General features: G+C 39.2%; 1 protein-coding gene across 1 annotated transcript; it reads left to right on the top strand.

Annotated features, from left to right (window-relative positions):
- The first annotated feature begins 6,996 nt into the window (after positions 1–6,996).
- On the top strand, positions 6,997–9,743 carry CYTL1 (cytokine like 1). Its single transcript, XM_035326118.1, has 4 exons — positions 6,997–7,275; positions 7,383–7,427; positions 8,803–8,931; positions 9,092–9,743. Exons 1-4 carry the CDS (start codon positions 7,132–7,134, stop codon positions 9,164–9,166), a joined length of 393 nt encoding a protein of 130 aa, XP_035182009.1. The 5' UTR covers positions 6,997–7,131; the 3' UTR covers positions 9,167–9,743.
- The last annotated feature ends 10,677 nt before the right edge of the window (positions 9,744–20,420 follow it).

Raw genomic sequence — 20,420 nt, 5'->3', positions numbered from 1 at the left:
CAGTGAAGACACAGTTGTGTCAGGTTTGTATCATTATTTCTCTTTTGTTTTGGGAATAATTATAATGGAAAACCAAAGCTTTCTAAAACTGTGCATATGAGTAGGTGCACTGGTCTGGAGAAAGTCCCCCAGGCCACCCTAGGATCTGAGTCCTTGTGTGACTCCAGTCTGTGACCATGAACATCAATCCCTTTCCTGGCACCTGCTGCTCTGGACACCCCAAGCCAAAGTGTGCTGGGTTAACACACATGGCAATGGACGGGTCCTCTCTGAGAAGCTACCTATGAACCAGCTGTGCAGGTAGGAGAGAGGCCTGTTTGGCACCTCATACTTGCAGATGTTCTGCAAAGTACCTGCTGAACGTTACCTCCACCTAGCTAGCACACCCAGCTAGAGCATTTCTGGCATGGATGGAGCAACATTTCACGTATCTTCAACTGTTTCTTTTCTTAGTCATCTAACTTAAACAAACACAAAGTAAAAACACACTTGCAAGGACATTTAGTCATCTGGGAATTCATTGCATGTGGTTCAGAAGCAGGAGGAGACTGTTTTTCCTTTTTTTTTATTTTTATCAAAATTTAAAAGAGAAGAGTCACGATGAAGAAAGAAATTCAGGTTTAAATGATAATTTCATCTGAAAATCAGTCTGTGCTTCTGACATGCTCAGATAATTATTTTTCCTTTCTTTCAAGGCAAGATGACAAAACATAAATATAATGATAAGCTTAGTAATTTTCTTAAACAGAATGAAACTCCACTTATTTTTATCACTTTTAGATTTTACCAAGTAGAGCAGATCATCAGCAATATCACTTTATTTATATATTTCTGTGCCACAGAAGAGTATTTACAGCTGTACAGGGCATTTGTCATGTTGTTTGGTTTAGGGCACTGACAAAGATGGCTTTGAACCTGTGTCATATCTCCAGCAAACAGGACTCTGAAAGGTAATGCTTTCTGTGAGAAAGGAGAAATAATGCATCTGATGGAGTGAATGTAAGTTTAAATCTAGGGTGAGATTGTGGATCTGAAGGAGTCTGAGACTTGTGTCATTGATTTTGGTGGGGGAAGGATTTCTTCCATTATACTTAACCTTAAAATGTGAAAAGCGCTGTATAGAAATGAAAGCAGAACTATGGAGATGCATTGTATTACATGGACCCATGCTTTCCCTTCTCAGCCAGCTGAGACAAGAATTTATTTTACCTTGCAGTTGTGCTAGTCTGCTGGAAGAGCTGCTGTTCTCATCTAGAACTACACAGCAACATAAGCTTTGACGTTTGCAGGTTTCTAGGCAAGAATAAATAGAAAACTGAGTGTGCCAGCATGCTAAGGAGCTACTGAAATGCTACTGCGCAGGCTGTAGCTCAGCAGAGAAGCCTCTTTGGATTCCTGTTTGACTTGGACTGGGTTGTTATTAAGGGCTGCACTTTTGGTCTCATCCATTTATTTTCTTCTGGCAACATAATGCTTCTGAAAGGTGCAGGAATACCAATCCTAGAAAATGAAGTTGTTCATTTCCTTACAGATTAACTATGTCATAGACAAGAGATCCTTGGAGGGACACCTTCTGAGAACAGATAGCTCAGACCTCATCTTTTTTCAGCCCTGGAATTCCCCCGTGGGTTGGTATGGCAGATAAATTTGGTAGATGAACATGCTTAGTCGCATGGCCTCTGATGCATTCCTTGCCAGCTGACATCATTTTTCATCGCAAGTGTAATTAGGGAGGGTGGAATGCTGACCAGCAACGATAAGACCTTGAGCTATCTGCCACATTTGCATATGTAAGTTGAGAGAAAAGGGGAAGAAGGGGAGAGTAGAGAAGAAAAGCATGAATAACTTGCTTTTACTGCTGAACATTGCTCTAAATCTGAACAAGGGTTTCTTCCCAACATCCTGCTTCTGAGGTTGTAATTTAGGATAGCTCACACATGTGAGCCATCGAAACCCAGATGGAGGCAGAGGCATGCTCTGCTGCTGAAAGCATCCCTGGTATTGCACTGGAGATGCCTGTGAGCCACTTAGAGGTAAAACTGTTTTTTTCTTAGCAAGGCGCTGAAGGCTTAAGGCTCTAAATCCTGCACTAGTTGAATCAACAAACCTTGCAGTCACTGAAAAGAGTATCGTTGGCAGGGCTAAAACCACATAATCTCCTGTCTCCCTGTCGTTAATGTCCACATTCTCACAACCTCCCAGGGAAGTGCCATCATCCCCATTAGACAGGCAGGAGCTGGGACCTAGACAAGCCCAGGTGATGCCTGTACTGCCATGAGAGCAGCTTGTGAGGACATCTCTGGGCCATCCTAGGAACAATGTTGACACTGCACCCAGGGGACAGCAGGAGCTTGCTGCCCTAGCCCTGCTCTAAGGCAACGGTTCTTTGTCTAAGAACAGGCTTTGGGGTCTGTTTCCTCAATATACTTGTACATTTTGAAAAATAAGAGCTGTATAGACAAAAGAAGCCCATACCACTGAATGAACAAAGAGGACTTGTCCTTAGAAATCACAGAGAAGTGGTGTTGCAGCACCAGCCCAGCAGCAGTGCTGAGGTCCTTCCTGCCTTGTCCTTCACCTGCAGCTCAGCTGAGCTACTCGAGCTACCTGTAGGGAAGAGTTGCTTGCCTGAAGGAGACACGTTGAATCATCCCAACTTAAAATGTGGTCACACTGTACTGCTCTATGCATCTTGCCATCTGCACCAGGGCAATGCATGAGGCTGCACAACCCATATCCCAAATTCTGTGCTGATGTCTACAACGAGACTCTACAAAGTACAATATGGATAAATGCACAGGCAACAGTGAGAAAAACAAGACAGGGTCTTAGCCAAAGTGCCAGACCTTCCCAGAAGGCTGTGAACACCTCTTTTGTGCTGAGCTGGAAGCTCACGTGGCAGTTCAGCTCTGCTCTGAAGCAAGAAGTGGCACCTTTACCACAACAGCAAGCTGAGCCATGGGCTTTGAATCACTTCCTAAATACACACAAGGCTTTCTCTGTAAAACACTGTTTTGCTTTTCTTTTCCTATTTTTCAATATAATCAGAAGCTGGTTTCATGAAGTGTCTCATGGCAACCCCAACTATTTTAAAATAAACATTTCCATTAAACAAGTGGATTTTGGTATTAGGAAGGCAGTAACTTGAAAGAGCTTTTGTCAAAAGTTGGTGGAGGCCCGGGTACACTGTTCAAACACAGGAGGAATTTCTGACTGCATAGTGAGTCCTTTGACTTTTAGAAAAATATTATTGTTTGAGGTCTCAGTAACCTGAAAGTAAGAGAACAACACAGCTCAATTAAAAAAAAAAAAAAAAAAAAAAATTGTGTACAGTTATGTCATGATAGGCTTCTAGTTTCCCTCTCAGCCTGTGTCTCTGCTTTTGCTGTGGAATATTCCTTGAAAAAAGAGTAAATAAATGCGCTGTAAATAGCTCTCAGAAGCTGTGGTGACATCATCAGCTTCAAGAGCTGACATTAAACTCAGAAATTATGAGTGTGTTCTCAGCCTTCAGAGCCCTCGTGTAGGAGGAATATGGTAAATTATGTCCGTGGTGGGGATGTCCATGTTGTGATGGTCATCCCAGATGCAGTGGTACTGGTTTCCTCCTGCTGTGCTCTCTTTTAATGCTAGCCTGGACATCACCCCACAGACTGGAAGGGCTGCAAATAGCAGCTTCTCCATAGATGCGATCCTGAGGAGAGTTTTAATAGTAACATATTTTGAACTTTGTCCCTTCCTGTACTGTAGCTCTCAGGGCTATTTCCATGTCCATTTTGAATATCCCCTCTCAGATCCTATTAGCATTTTTGAAGAACAGCTTGTGTCTCCCCATTAAGTATCTTTTCTGCCCAAGGCAAGATATGCTCCAGAATTAATAAGCAACTTTTCATAAGTGACAAGATAAAAACAGTCACCACAAAGAGTGTCTGGAATTTCAAGGTCTTTAGTAACTGCATATCTGGTTCAGAGTTGTATCAGGTGCCATAGACTGAAAGACTCCCAATGCCTGGTGTCACTAGTGATTTCTCCTGAAGCCATCAGTGAGCTTCTTGAGAAGTTATTAGCCCATATGTGGACCATAAACTGAACATATTCAGAGTTCAGGAATAAGCTGATAAGCTACAAATAGAAGATAACTGAGAAGAAATTTTGCCTTTTGTGAATTGAATTGCATATTCAGCAGCAGAAGTGATGATGAGCTAGGAGACATGGAAAATATCCATCTGGGTCAGAATCAACTATGCATGAAATCTGGCCCAGAGAGGGGAAGATTTAGGTGAGGATATTAAACTCATCCTTCTTTTATAGCTCTTTCCTGAAAGAAGAAGAAAAAAATCCCTTTTCCTAATATTTCTGGATATGAGAATGCTGTAGCTGAGCAAAAACTTCAGAGCAAATTAATCCAAAAATTTTGCCCCTTCACAAAGCAGAGAAACTTTTGTTTTGTTTTGTTTTTTGTTTGTTTGTTTTGGTATGTTGGTTAAATATTTTGTTAAGGTCTGGATCCATCCTTTGCTTTGCTTTCTGGATCAATATCTTGGTAGTTCAGCAAGTTATTGTATTTCCTCAATCTGCAGAAGAAGCCTCAATGGGTGGGTCATTTCCCTGCCTGCTGGTAGCAAAACATCTCTACAAGTGCATGGGGCTGAGTAAATTTCAGCTCTCAAGAAAAGGATCATCATGGGTATGCATGCTGCATGTGTGGTGGGTGACAGACCTTTCCTGTCCCTTCCCTTTGTGGCTACCTCAGAACGGGACCATACTTTAGGACAAAAATTATAAACACTCAGTGCTATGCAAGAGCTGGGCTTTCCCTTCTCTGGATGTCTTCTTGGAGCTGAGGGCTCTGACTGCAATAGGTGCCATTCAGCACTTATGTCAGGCTCCCATGGATGTGACCACTGGGTAAGAGTTTTGTGGCATGGGGCTTGCCCTCCAACTTGGGAGACAGGATATTGTGTTAGGCCACAGGATGCTACATGCTCGCCTCTCTCACACTAGGCAACCAAAGTATAGCTCAGTTTATAATGTAATTCCAAAACACTGTTGGCAACTTTAACTTTAGCCCACCCTAAAGAAAGGGGCTTTTAAACAGCTTTCAGCTGCCTGAATCTGGCAAATATGGAGGACTTGGATAGTAGTTTTGTTGGCACGTGACTCTAGAGAAAGTGGCCATGAGGCCAGGCTTGTCACAGGCACTCAGATACCTCTCTGTTAGAACACGAGCCACAGTATTTTACTGTGGTTTGAAATGAAATAATCCCCATAGGCTTAGCATAGGTAACATATCAGGAGAGAGAATAATGCTCACAGCAAAAATAAATAAATAAATAAAAAGGAAATGTTTCATTTTGAAGACACCCTGAGCAGCAGCTGGATTGCTGACTTCTTGTACTGAGAGAGCATTTATGCTGCTCAGAAGTCTGCTCTTCTGGCAGAGCAGCTACATTTCAGCAGCTTGCCAAATGAGAAAGAGATAGAAGGATAATATTTCACCGCTACCTTCCACTACTGTTTACAGTAATGAGATGGAGATTAAGAGCCTGTTTCTTTATGGGCAACACTCATGCAAAGAAGCATCCTTTCCTTGGGCATGCAGTAGGTAGCTGTATTCAGATCTACGATCCAACTGCTTTGGGTCATCTTGTTTTCAAAGACAGAAAGTTTTATGTCTTCCTCTCACCTCTTAATTCACTTGTTTAAGCAACTCCCTTTCCTGAAAACACCCAGCAGCTCACTTACCAAGGGTAGTTCTAAAGTCCCCACTGCCAGGACTCCCAACAGTTGAAATATTTCTTTCCTCACTGGGTATTTATCACATTGCCCTTCAGAAGTACGATGTTACTCAACAAATCATCCTTTATAAAAGCAAAGAAATCTATTGCAAGATAGTACAATGCAGTTCTATTTCCTTGTTTCCTCCAGGTATTTGGGGGGATTTCAGTCAGAGTCCTCTGCAAAATACAGAATTCTTCTTTTCCTAAAGTTTACTTTCAAGACTGATTTTGTCTCCAAAAATGGCTGGTGGAAAGCCCCTTTCTCTACTGGTATTCTGTCTTTTCCCCTTCTCCCATCTTCGGATGAACCTTGCAGCACTACTTTAATGCCAGGGGACTGCATCCTCTACCAGATACTTTCATATTTTGGTTTATACCAAGCTAGAACAAGATTTTGAAAGATGTTGGATTTTGCTGACTTCTGGGGGGGTTGGGGAAGGTGGGGGTGGATAACTTGTGAAATAAACAGTTCTTCATTCAAAGGTAGCTCCATTTTACAGGACAATTAATATATAACAACATATGTTCAGCCCCACGCCTGCATCCTAGCATCTGGATGTCTTGGCTCCATCTGGAATCTAATAAAATAAAGAAGCCTCATAAATCCAACTGAGAAAGCAAAATGGTGTTTATACATTTACATTTATGACATCCATACAGAGATATATTAATTCTATTTGAGACCACGAATGTGTAAATATACAAGTTTCCCCAGACAGCCATAGCAAATATTATTGTTTTGATTTAGAAATAGTGAGTGGCTGCATAGGTTAAAAAGGGGAAATGATAGAAAATCTGGGAGGTTTCCTTTATAGCAACAACCTTTCAGACCTGCTAAGGATGAAAAGCACATCTGATTAGTACTGTCAGCGTATACCAGTGCTGGAAGGATACCTCTCATAAGCAGCCTATGAAGTCCCACAGCTGTACATTATGTTTTCAAGAAAGAGGCTTATGTGCCAAAACACATACAGGATCGAGGCCTATGGCCCTTTGCTACCCCTATGCTGTTTCTTACACATATTCCTCTTGCTTGAGATGTTCATTTGGTTATTTTCTTTCTGGAATGCAGTGTGCCAGTAGTGTTTGTTTTTGTTATCCTTGTTCCCTCCTTACCCTGCTCCCGGGCAGGAAAGTGCTAGCAGCCTTGCTTCATAGGTTGGCAGGAAATTTAAAACAGCAGTAAGCTGCTCCTCGGACCACCCCCGGACTTTTTTTTTTCCATTGATGCAGGAGACTATTTAATTGGAGGCTGACTTGTCAAACTCACCCATTGACGCTTACCAGTAGCTGCCTAACCACTAACGGTGATTTTTCCTCCCTTCTTCCTCCTTTGGATGAGCTTGCCACAATGAAGATGCTGCTGAGCCTAATTACTCTGCTCTCCGCTGCCCTGCTAGCCTATGCAGCCCCTCCAACATGCTACTCCAGGGTGTTGTCTCTGAGCAAAGAGATCACAGAGTCGTTTAAGGAGTTGCAGACCTCCAAGGCTGTGGTGAGTCTACATAAGAACTATTCCTGCAAAGACACTGCAGGTTGCTTGCTTTTGATCTAAGTTGCTCCCAAAACAGAATTGCAACAGGTCTTTCCTCTTTCCTGCAGGACCCATGCGTGGAGACGCTGCCCAGGCTGTATTTGGACATCCACGTAAGTTTTCACATTTCTGTCTTACCGCTGTGCAGGAGAAACAGCTAATAACTCTTAGAAGAGAGCATAACTCTTAAGCCTGTGCCCCAGAAGAGCAGTTTGAAACTAGTTTTTAAAAGCTTAATCAACTAGAAAGATGAGTCACTAAGAAAAACAAACAAACAAACAAACAAACTCATTTTGAATCTTATGAAAATCCCTATGGAGCTTCTGAGATTTTACTTGTTTAAAAAATCAAAAATGAGGAAATCAATATTTTGAAGTGATTATCATTTATACATTATTTATAGTGACAGAAAATTTTCAGAAGTTAAATATGTACAACAAAGCTTGGAATAATAGTTTAAAAGTGAAAATGCAGAATATCTTTTTCCTTTAATATACCTACTTTTTTATATTGTACGTAGTTTCTAGCCTGCAGCTTCAATTAACAGAAGGGTAAGGATACTTTGCTTGCTTTTCCTGTTTTAAATAGCCACTTGTTGAATCCAGAAAGAAAATGTATTCTTGAGGATATGGAATTTAAGTACTGAGAAAAGACATCAGTATCATCTCCCAGCAAAGACAAAATAGTCTCCTGCATGTATAGTTTATATCTGTGATATCTGACATACTTCGTTGTTATTCTCAGTGTTCTGCTGAATAAATAAAAGGTAATACATATATAGATATATGACCAGCCAAGGAATCCCTGACAAGTTTTGTTGGAGAAAATTACACTGTCAAGTCTTGTAAGTCAGTACCATTCAGATCCTAACTCTGGAGATATCAATGCCTCTCCTCATTGCAAAGCAATGTGCCTTGGTTTCCTTTGCTTTAAAATAAAAGATGGAATATTTATCTACCTGCTTTACAAAGACACTACAAAATTAATATTGTCTCTGTTTTATTTTAATAATGCAAAATATGAGGTAAAAATTTGAAAATTTTTACTCATAAAAATTCTGTCTGGCGCTCACAGTATTGTATGGGAACTGAGGAATTGTAAGACCTTGATAATCTTGTTCAGCAGCTAACTGAGGCACTTTCATAAAAGGAATGTAGTGCACCTATATTGCAGGCACCCCACCAACTGCAGGAGCAGATGTGATTGCATTGGCACAGCTGTCTCCTAAAGCACATGGGAAAGAAGTTGGCAGACCAAAACTGTGCTTGTGAAATTTTCTGAGCACTTATTTGGACCTTTGTTCTTTGGGTCTTTGTTATGAAATATAGATGTTAAATTTTCCTCACTAAAGGTTACATAGATTACACATACACAGAAGCAGGAATTCAAGGTTCCCAGAGAGGCAATAATAATTTTGAAAGTTGTGGACCAGGAACATAAATCTTCATTTGTGCACTGTTACAAGTACTTCTTCTGTATGCTTTGCAGAATTACTGTGTGCTGACAAAACTCCGTGATTTTGTGGCCTACCCTAGATGTGAGAGAGTGATTGAAGTGAGTGATCTGAAGGAAAAAGCCCGTAGCCTGTACACCATTATGATCTCCTACTGCAGAAGGGTAAGTCAGGCTGCATCAACAGGAACATAGCTTTTACTTCCCTCCATCTCCATCCCATCCCCTGACTTCAGCAAAGGCTGATCAGGGCCTGAGTTTCTCAGACTTACATTATCTTCTGTGTTCCTCCTTATAACATTAGTCATCTCTTTTGTTTCTCCAGGACTTGGTGTTCCTCACCGATGACTGTAGTGCTCTGGAAAATCCTGTTGAGACCTCTGATGAAATTGACAGCTAAAATGGAGTCAGACCCAAAGTTGTACCTGGGAAATTTTCACAGAGACCAAGAGTCAAAATATATACACACAGTCAGCTACAACATTAACTGCTAAAATATTTTTCAAGCACACTAGCAGTATTGTCTCAGACCTACCCATTTTTCTCAGCCTTGGCAGGAAATGAACTGCATGCCTTACATACCTACAGAGCTGCTAGAAAAACTATGGTTAGAAAGCATTTTTTTTTTTTCATTTGGCAAGGTATGATATTTCAGCTCAGCCAAATGTATAAAGTATGTTTTGTTTAAACACTAGATACTAGATTTTAAAACTCTTTCATGAATAGACTCATAGAAAATGTATTATGATAGTATTCTATTCTGACTGAGAAGTTCTTTTATTAGATGGGCATGGAAGGGACCTTTTTTTCTTGTGTTCTTGTTTTGCTTAAAGGAGGACTATAACTGTGTACTGACAGATGTATAGCTCATATATCTATGCTGATAGTTTTTGATATCAGACTTGTAAGAATAAAGGTGAAAGTATCTTGTCTTGGTGTAAAATAAATCAATAAATAAAAACAGCCTTCTAACCCAAGATACGTGTGTTACATAATGTCTTTCAAGATCAGCCAAAAAAGTGTAATTATTATAAACTTTTCACAGGCACTTGCAAGTTGTTTTTCACAGCATAAACCATCTTTAGCTTTGTTTCCATGGCAATGTAAACTTTGCTGTGTCTGCATGATTCAGCAATGTATAAGTTTCTACTTGGAGAATTTTTCTTTACTGAAGACAATTTCTTTAACAAAATTAGTGGATTCTTTTTTAAATACTGTTTCTATGTTATGAGAATGTAAGCTGTGAGGCGGTGGCTCAGGAAGCTTATTCAATGTTCGGACAGATTGCTATGCTTCCAAGACATAACTAATATACTGAGCTACTGAGATTAATAAAATTTCCAGATGGTAGTAGTTCAAGAGTCATGGGCCCCTTCAGCATCTTCAGGACATGAGACCTCCACATCTGGCAGCTCTTTGGTGACAAAAATAAAAAGGAACTTTCCCATATTCTTGGAAATAGTTGCAATTACCCCATAGGGTCCTGTCCAAGTGGTTCCTCTCTCTCCTGTACAGTATTATATAGTCTGGTCATGCAATAGTACAGTATTATAGTCTGGTCATTCCTCTGCAGCATTGCCAACTCTGGTGACCTGGTGACTGGTCCCACCATGTCTTATAAAAACACCACCTTTTGCAAGGTTAGGGGATTACATAGCAATCACAGCTCCTCTATTATCTTCTGCTATTTCAGTGATTATTTGATTCTATAAACCAAAATGACTGACAACATTTATGGAAACAAAACAATTATAATAAAAAGGTGGTTTTTTTTTGTTTTGTTTTGTTTTGTTTTTCCTTAATTTTGGAATTATCTTGTTCTATTGAAACTATTAATCACTTTTTAGCTACAGTTTTCTGATTTTGTCATTATTCTGATACAAATTATCTGAACCATTTAGACTTATTCCAAATCTTATCTATATAACTGCAGCAGATGTAGATTCATACAAATTTATCCTCTTTTGGTTGTAATGGAGAGAGCTACCTATGCATAGGGATCTGTACTTTTGATAAAAGTTGATCTACGTCCATTTAATTAATTCCCAATGAAAAGAATTATGAAGGAAAGGAACATGAAAATCAGCTGACACCTACTCAGTGTTTATGGTTCAGACTAATTAATGCAACTTCTTTGTGCCTCAATTCACTCATTTTGAAAAGAAATATTACCAGTACAAACACGGCTCCCAGGAATACTTAATATAAAAGATATGATATTTTCATATAGAAAGCATCAGATTATGACACAAATTAGAAGAGACCTAAACATAAAAAAAAAAAAAACAACACCCAACTGAAATTAAAGAGCTCCAGATCTCCAAAGACAGAAAATACATTTGTGTAGCAATTCCTTTCCTATAAGAATATATTTAACCTCTATTCTGTTCTGTTCTATTCTATTCCAATCCACAGAATCACAGAATCACAGAATAGTCTAGGTTGGAAGAGACCTCCAAGATCACTGAGTCCAACCTCTGACCTAACTCTAACAAATCTTCCACTAAACCATATCCCTAAGCTCTACACCTAAACGTCTTTTAAAGACCTCCAGGGATGGTCACTCCACCACTTCCCTGGGCAGCCTATTCCAGTGACTAACAACCCGTTCAGTAAAGAAGTTCTTCCTAATATCCAACCTAAACCTCCCCTGGCACAACTTTAGCCCATTCCCCCTCGTCCTGTCACCAGGCACGTGGGAGAACAGACCAACCCCCACCTCGCTACAGCCTCCTTTCAGGTACCTGTAGAATGCAATAAGGTCGCCCCTGAGCCTCCTTTCCATTCCATTCCATTCCATTCCATTCCATTCCATTCCATTCCATTCCATTCCATTCCATTCCATTCCATTCAACAGAAAATGTATTACATTTACAATAAAGTGGTCTCAGACACATTCACCTTGAAACTGCTGCAGAAATATTCATTCCTCTGAACCTGGAACATCCCACAGACCTACATGTCATTGAACCACGGAATAAGGGAGGGAAACACTGAATCCAGGTGATACACAGGGAAGAGAGAAAGCAAGTGGCTTCCTTTGCAGTCTCTCAATTGTAAGTGTAGGAATGCATTAAGGAATGTGCCTATCCAACTTTGCACTTCTCTCCTGAAGCTCAAGTCCTCATGTGTTAGCCCTATCAAGAGTTACTCTGCCCCCAGACAGCTCACCAGGGCTCCCTCTCACACACATAGGTTTCTCTGTGGCCATGTGGGAAGAGACAGTAGCAAGCTCAGCAATCTGGTCTAGCACCAGACTAAACTCAAAAGTGCAACAGCTCAGATAGTCCTAGTCTGAGAAAACCCATTGCTTGTTTTGCCTTCTAGGATTCAACTCCTCTCCAAGCCAGCAAATTCTGTACAAGATTCTGCACACTCTAGAGATACCAATATCATTTTTTCTACATCACCTGAACATATCCAAGGCCAACTGCTTCAGCAGCAACCATATCCTGGAATAAGGACACCTATTAACATGTTGGCAGGGAGCTCGGTAACCCACACAGAGCGTATAAGCACCGGCAGCTCCCTGGCTCAAGGAGAAATGCAGGTGAGGTTGAACCACTCTCTGTCAGCTGCTGCATTCAAATTTTCCTCCCTCTAACCAGGGGCTCCTCTACCACCTTGGGAAGCAAGCAGTACTGGGAAAATATCAAGCCCATACACTTCCATATGAGTACTAAAACCACATCACAACCCCTACTTGTCATACCTTTGCACAAAGACAGCCATAGATATACTTTGCAAGAAAGTGCTCTATGGTCACGACAGGCCACAGCATTTGCAGAGCCAACCTAGGGACCAGGCGGTTCTCATGCCTGGAAGCTGGCAGCAGGCAGCAAAAACTGTTATTTTTTTGGCTGATTTTTCCACTTCCAGCTGTCACGGGTTTTAAACACAAGCCTGTTGTAAAGCTAGAGTTGTGACTTGGCAAGCAAACTGCATGTTTCCTTCCCCACAGAAGCCCACACTTCTCTGTCTCTAGAAATGGATCTTGGTTAAGGTCTGAGCAGGTAACCATGGCATTTCTGTCCATGCTTCATTCCTGTCTGCAGGGACAACCACTTTCTGAAATAAACTGTTTGACTAGGATTTTCTCATGGATCTTCTCAGAACTCCTCTTTATTCTGTTTTATTGAAATAAACAAGCCTTCCCTAGTCTATGTTCATGAAACTCTTGATCCTAACTCCAGATTTCTCCTGTAACATTCCCATTCTTTCAAGCATCTCCAAAACATATTTTCTTCTGCCTTAGGCTGATTAGATTCATGAGGAAAATGTAACCTAAGTTGCCTACAATATTTTTGTCCCCTAGGACAAAATATCTTTCAAGAAGTCTTTAGAATTGGAAGCAGGATAGAAATCATTACTTTTTTTGCATTTCTTTATTTAGTAACTTTAGTCTCTTCATGATTGACAAGGACACACATCATCTTCAGCAGAGTCTTAGTACAGTTACCAACAGCTCTGTTATGTACTGTTGCATCCTATTTCTGTAGAAGATGAGAAAAACAACTAGATGCTCTGGGGATTTTGCATACCTGAATGGACTTTAAAAGCCTATCCTCCATTTGCACATGTTGTATATTTTATTCTCAGAATCAGATTTTCCTGATCATTGGTATGCTTTTACACCAAGTATATTCCCTATGGTTTGTGTTGTGACTTTCTTCACATCTTGCATGTCATTTTTAATGGAAATTGTGCTGAAAGAAAAGCTATGGTCTTTCAGTTCACAGTAACCTGCTGTCACTCAGACTGTCTTAATGAGATTTGTGATTTGATGAACCCTTTTCATGAATGACATCTTTTTCCAAGTTGTCACAATCCCAGGGGAAAAAAAATGATAAACAGAGCTAATTCACTTGTAATTTGCCAAGAAATCATACACCCTTTCAGCAATCCAGTAAGTTTACCAACTCCTTAATTTACCATTATACCAGTTATACAAGGAGCAGTGGAGCCATCCACACAGCACAACATGAAAGCCGGTGTTCCTGAGGGCCCTAGCCAAGAAGTAAGACGGAAATCATGAAGGGATTAAGAAAGATACTGTTGTTGTTTGTCACTTGTCTTCTTGCCTATTTTGTGTGGAATGCTACTAAAGGCAAATCACTGAGAAACTGCAATTAGTTTGTATGATCATTAGGGAAGAAATATAGAAAAACTAATCATCTGCTCTATTGTCCTGCCTGTTACATTAAGGAGGTTTTTGGAAGGAAGCAGTCAGGCCCAAGACTGTTTCCTTTTGCAGACTTCTCTATGTGCAAGAAACCTCATGAAAGAACAGTTTTAGGAGACTTGTAGGGTTTCACATAACATATTGGAACCTAAGGAGGTCAAAATTGCATGTTTTGGGGTCAGGTTCTGCAAAATTATTCAAAGACATTAATTTCCAATTTTGTCAAAACATTTTTATGTGAATGTAACTAGAACAAGTTCCATTGTCACCTCCTTTGTTCCAGTCTCAGCCACCTGAGCTTTCCTTAAGCAGACATTTTGGTCACTTAGCTCCTCATGCATTGGATTTTGGAGCCAAGGGCTAGCAAATGCGTAATGCCTGGCCTCTGCCCCAAGTCAGAAAAGACAGTAGGCTTCAAGTAGATAATTATATAATTCAAGGTGACAGGGTTTTACTGATGTTCCATGTATAATGAGGTATTTGCTACTAATTAATAGGGCACAGATTAAATATTGGATTATGAAATTATATTTTTTTTAAAAAAAAAGGAAAAGAAATAAAAGTAGGGAGTTTATGACAATGCAGGTAAAAATTACTGTGAACAAGTTCCACCAATTGTATTTTTGCAACTGTTTTTGGATTCACACTCTTTCTTTAAGCTTGCCGTGGTCAGGAACCTATGTGCACAAGACTACACTATTAAACTTCCAGCATCATAAATAATAATAATAATCATAACAACAACAACAACAATGAAAACAACAACATCTTGCAAGAGAGCTGACGGTAGCTAAGACAAAATTCAAAGACAATGTCCAGAGGAAGAGCATGTCCTCATTATCAAATTCACATCCTGCCTTTCCTTAGCACAGGGTAAATGCATGTTCAGGTGAATAATATAACATAACCTATTAATACAATAATATTTTGAAAAGAGATAAATACATAAACATACAAAACATACACCTTGAAATCTTATTTTATTTTGTCAATCCCTAAAGAAAATGTATTCAGATAGAAAGGATTTTGAAGCCAAAGAGATATTGAAACAAACAAACAAACAAACAAACACCTTCAAAAATGTTTTGCAATGAATGAAATATACTGACTTTAATTCATTATTATTCAAACCTTATAGAAGAAAAAAAAAATCAAAGTCGTAGAAAAAGAAAGAAGGTCAAGACCTCCTAACGGATCCCTTCAGCATTAGGCAAGCCTGGCTATCCCAGGTCATTCCTGATAACAGTTTGCCTGGAAGCATTTAAGTTCATGTTGAAAGTCCCCAGCAGCTCAAATCAATCCATTCCAGAGCCCCACTTGCCCTTTTGTTACAAAGTTTTACCTGGTACTCTATTTGCCCTCTGGAAATTTAAGTTCATTGTTTCCTGCCTTGTTCAGCACAGAAGTGTGGATTGGATTGTTCTTTTTTTCTTTGCTGTAGACCTTAGTATATTTGAAGACTTTTGTCTGTCTCTTTCTCTCCACTCTAAAATCCAATCCCTTCAATCTTTCTTCATTGCTGAGAGGTCTAGAAAACATGACCTTTCTTGTTGCCTTTCTTCTATCTTTATTCACTTGGTCCACATCCTTTTCAAAATGTGCTCAAAGTTAAATATAGACACCCAGCTGAGGCTTTATCAATGTCAAGTAAATAGATTTATCAGTAATGTTCTGACAACAGAAGATTATAAAAAAAAAAAAATAATCTTGAAGCATCTGAAGTCATTGTTATACTGTTTAATTTAAATTTTAAAATGAATGTACAAGTTGGCTTCACTGCTCTATAATGAAGAAAACATTTAGAAAAAAAAAAAAAAAGCAAAGCAACAGATACTGAAATACAATGGCTGCTCCTTTTTCTGTACAAGTAGATATAAACCTTAGTAGAGTCAATGGCAGTTTTTGAATAGACTGTCCAATGAGGAATCACATTTTTTAAATTCATATGAACTCTACAAAGCTCAAACCCACACCTCCTTCCCAGGACACTGTCCAAGTTCCCTGGCTGTTGAATCCTGCCAAAACTGAGCCATGGTGCAGCTGAGGACGTGAGGTGACTTTTAGGCCAATACATTGATGTTCTTGTGCCTTTCTCTGGAACTCTCTGACATGTGGCTGTTCATGTCCTAACTACTAAATAACCTATCTAACTGGGACAGCTGTGGCTGAATTGCCTTTTGGCAATAGTCTCTGATCCATTCTATCTTCCCAATCACATCCAAAACTTGTTTGGAAGAGTGGCAGCTGCCCCAGGTCAACTGCACACGGACCTGTTCTAACAATTTCCCAGTACAGACAGATGTGTTTCAATACCTGGAAATGTTCCTAACAATATTTGAGTAAATAAATAAGAGACAGATTTTGGAGCATAGCAGTTCAGTTGTTCTGGGAGAAGAACCACATTTTCCAGATTGTTAACACACTTCATATTCTTATTGAAATAAAACACAAACCCTGAAGGAATCCAGGGAACAGACCCCAGATCTGCCCAGTTTCCATATGACTTTTGCATGAGATAAATAACTGGCAATTAAATCAGAAAGGTGTTATTCCTATTGAGAGAGAAAAGGAAATATGAATATATTTTTAGTAAATTAAGTAAGTACTTCCAAAGGCATGTGGAGGAAAAAAATATTATTTGGAGATCACAATTTTTTGTTTGTTTGCTTTCCACTGCTTAATGAAGAAGAAGCTTTTTCTTCATTTGCAGAAATTAATCTATTTTTCTCCACTGTGAGGTCCAATAAGTGTTTCACTGTTGCTGTCTTCTTTGACAGTTAGACAGACAGAAGACATATAGTCCAGGTCAAGGAAGCAAAGAAATACACTCACGTTGTTCTACTAGCCTTCCTCTTTGACTGGATAGGAACTGTCTCCTTGTTTATAACCCCAGTCACTAACCATACATATGGGAATTATTTGCATTTTATACCCCTGAGCAGTTCTGTTTGCCTTTAATTGCTGTAAAGTGTATTACTTACCTTAGTATCCTCCTCTGAAATTTCAATAACACACCATAAATTATTTCTGCATGATGGGGCAGAGCTAAATTATAATCTATATATAAGAATGTATATATATATAAGAAGAGCTAAGTAAGAAGCTTTATGAACTCAGCTGAAGAATAAAACATAAAACAAGTATCTTTTGTTCAGCCTTTTTACAGCCCTGGGTCTGGCCCTGGCCCATGACCAAATGCACCAATAAGGAGCTGGGCTAAGCCACAGACGCTTCTGGGAGTACAGCATACAGTAGCATTATGTATGACTTTCTTCACTCACATCCTGGTTTCAGCTGAGATAGAGTTAATTTTCTTTATAGAGACTGGTATAGTGCTATGTTTTGAATTTAGGAGAAAAATAGCACTGATAACACACTGATGTTTTAGTTGTTGCTGAGCGGTGCTCACACAGAGCCAAGGACTTTTCAGCTTCTCATGCTCCCCTGCCAGCGAGGAGGCTGAGGGTGCATGAGGATCTGTGAGGGGACAGAACCAGGACAGCTGACTCTGACGAACTGGAGGAATGTCCCATACCTTATGGCATCGTGCTCAGCAATAAAACTGGGGGTGGGTCGGGGAATTGAATAGGGAGACTGATATTGCTCAGGGACTGTCTGGGCATCAGTTGGTGGGTAGTGAGCCTTGTGCATCACCTGTTTTGTATATTCTTATTCTTATTATTCTCCCCCCCCCCTTTTTTTCTTTTTTTTTTTTCTTTTCTTTTCTTTTCTTTTTCCTATTAAACTATCTTTATCTCAATCCATTAATTTTACTTTTATTTACAATTCTCTCTCCCATCCCAACTGAGATGAGAATGAGTGAATGGCTGTGTGGTGCTTAGCTGCCTACTGGGTTAAACCACTTTCATTCTCTTTAAACATTACTGTCTCATTTTTATTAAGTACCTATAATGCTGGAGACGTACTAAGAGCCTGAGATTTGCCAGGCATTACATGAACACCAGGAGAAAGCCTATGGCCAAATTATTTGCAGCCTCGGGTACATATGCCATCTCTGAAATCCTCTGTATTAAAGGTAAAAGATGGCATGAAGTGATACAGGAAAAGAAAAATAATAATAATAATAATAATAATAAAAGAATGACACAACATGACAATCTGTAAGAGGGGCAATCTGGGCTAACTTCCACCATGGCCTTAAAGAACAAACATGAGGTCTGAGCCACATCTGCCTCCAGCTTACTATTGAGCACTTGTGAGAACAAATGGTCTTATCCCCTGGCCTAAGATAAACCCGATATAACCCTTGACTTTCTGCCATGATCTTCATAGTCAAAAGTTCTTAGCTGATCCCAAGAATCACTCAGTCTCTTTGGCTGAACAGGAGGAAGAGAAAGAGGATGGGAAGGAGGAAGAGGCAGGCTGAGTATCCTGAAGCTTTGTTTGTTCAAAGAAAAATGGTTCAGTTATTGCAGAACTGTTTTCCTCAATCAACTGCAAATGCATCAGACTTCCTCCAGACTTCTGTAATGTCATTTTATCACTTATGTCCTCACAAAACAGTCTTATTCAGAAGATAAATTATGCAAATAAAATCATTTCTAATCATCACTGTCTTCAAAGGAGGACAACAAAGAGTTGCACTCAAGAAAATCTATTGATAAGGGTAATTATGCTATTAGGCTTTCTCAGTCATCTCTTTATACATACAGTAATTACTTTCAACGGAGAATCTTTCATCAGCATGGCATAAAAATCTGGACAAAGATGTAGACAGGTAAAGAAAAGATTGTGAAGTGCTTTAGGTACATTAACTACACCTCATAATACCTCTGACAACTCAGAAAGAGATTATTAACTTTAGACATTGATGCCTCTAAATCAGACTGCTTATTTAGCTATTTAAATGCAGTTTTGAGGATCTAAGTATGAACACTGTGGCAAAACCAGCTTGCTTAGCATCAGATAGCAAATTGATGACAGTGCCAAAGATAAAACATATGCCTTTTGAGCCTTCCTCTCTAGCATTCTAGCATTGCCTTTAGTCACAGATTCTCGCATAGCTTTTGGATTTACAGACCAAAATTTTACACAGCAATCAAATGGATTACTATTTCATTGTGCCTGGCAAGCTTTTGACTATATCTAGTTTTGTGGTCCAAATTTTAAATGGATTCCAAATACCAGAAGTAGTCTAAATCATTTCCTCTCTGCTAAAGCTTTTGTGAAGCCAATGAAAGACTGCTCTATTCTCTTCAACAAGTATCTCCCAGGGACATATAATATTGAAAAGCAAAGACCTGAAGGTCATAGTAAAATATATATTATGTATATTGTTCTTGGAAAGAACAACATCCAAAATTCAGCAGCAAACAATAATTTCAGAACAGTCTTAGATTCCTAAAATAAGTTAAAATCCTGAAGAGAACATTTAGAGACTTTTTAACCTGGATCTGCAAAAGCACAGTGATTTCTTATTTTCTTCAAAAAGATTCTGCAGTCACCACCACAGAGACTGTATGATGAAAGTGCTTCCATACACTTTGCTTATTTAAAGTCAAACATCAAGCTAGACTTTACGTTAAGGACTCATTCTTCTCTTTTTTACCTGAGCAGTCAAGTGAAGCTTTGTGTAATAACACCACTGAACAGCTAGTGAAAGTCAAAAGTCCTGTCAGGATCAGGAGCCACAATTCTAATTCAGAAATGAAGGAAAGGAATCGATATTTTCAGTAAATGTTAGTTGCAGTATTGAACACACTAATATTTAAGTGGGATTCCTACTATCAGAATATGTCAATATATCAAGAATCTATGGAACAGACCATATCAATTAATTGATTCTAGAAAATCAGCATAATCTCTAGTAGACAGTGATATTTCCTTTTATGCAACTATGTAGAATAGTCAATACCACAATGCTACATAGATTACTGTAAGACTAGATGCATTAAAGAGTGCATTCAGTAACCTGTATAAGCAAACATACAAAAGAAGAATGAAATCAAAAGGGTTTCATTCTCAAAAGGAGACCTCCAAGAGAAGATACATCCACAGATCTTCCCCTTCACATACATTTTTTATGATTTGGCACCATGCTGATATAAAACTTACACAAATCTCCTCGTGTATATATATTTATATATAAATACATATATATATATAATAAAACATAGAGGTTTCCTTTTATTGTTGCTATTTGAAGCAAGTTAATTTGTTAAACTGCAAGTAACCCATGTTCACTGCTTCTTTCCTGAAAACAGACACTGTTTTAACATCAGAGTCTCCAGAGTGAGTCTAGAGGAGGGTTACAAAGATGATCAGAGGGCTGAAGAACCTCTCCTATGAAGAGAGACTGAGAGAGATGGGGATGTTCATCCTGGATAAGAGAAGGCTCCAGGGAGGCCTCATTGCTGCCTTTCAGTACTTAAAGCGTCTTATAAAAAGGATGGAGAAGGACTCTTTACTTGGGTAGATAATTATAGGACAAGGGGGAATGGTCTTAAACTAA

The sequence above is a fragment of the Oxyura jamaicensis genome, chromosome 4, assembly GCF_011077185.1.
Source record: "Oxyura jamaicensis isolate SHBP4307 breed ruddy duck chromosome 4, BPBGC_Ojam_1.0, whole genome shotgun sequence".
Taxonomy (NCBI): Eukaryota; Metazoa; Chordata; class Aves; order Anseriformes; family Anatidae; genus Oxyura; species Oxyura jamaicensis.
The sequence above is the reverse complement of the archived record's forward strand: the minus strand, read 5'-3'. Positions and strand labels throughout refer to the sequence as shown.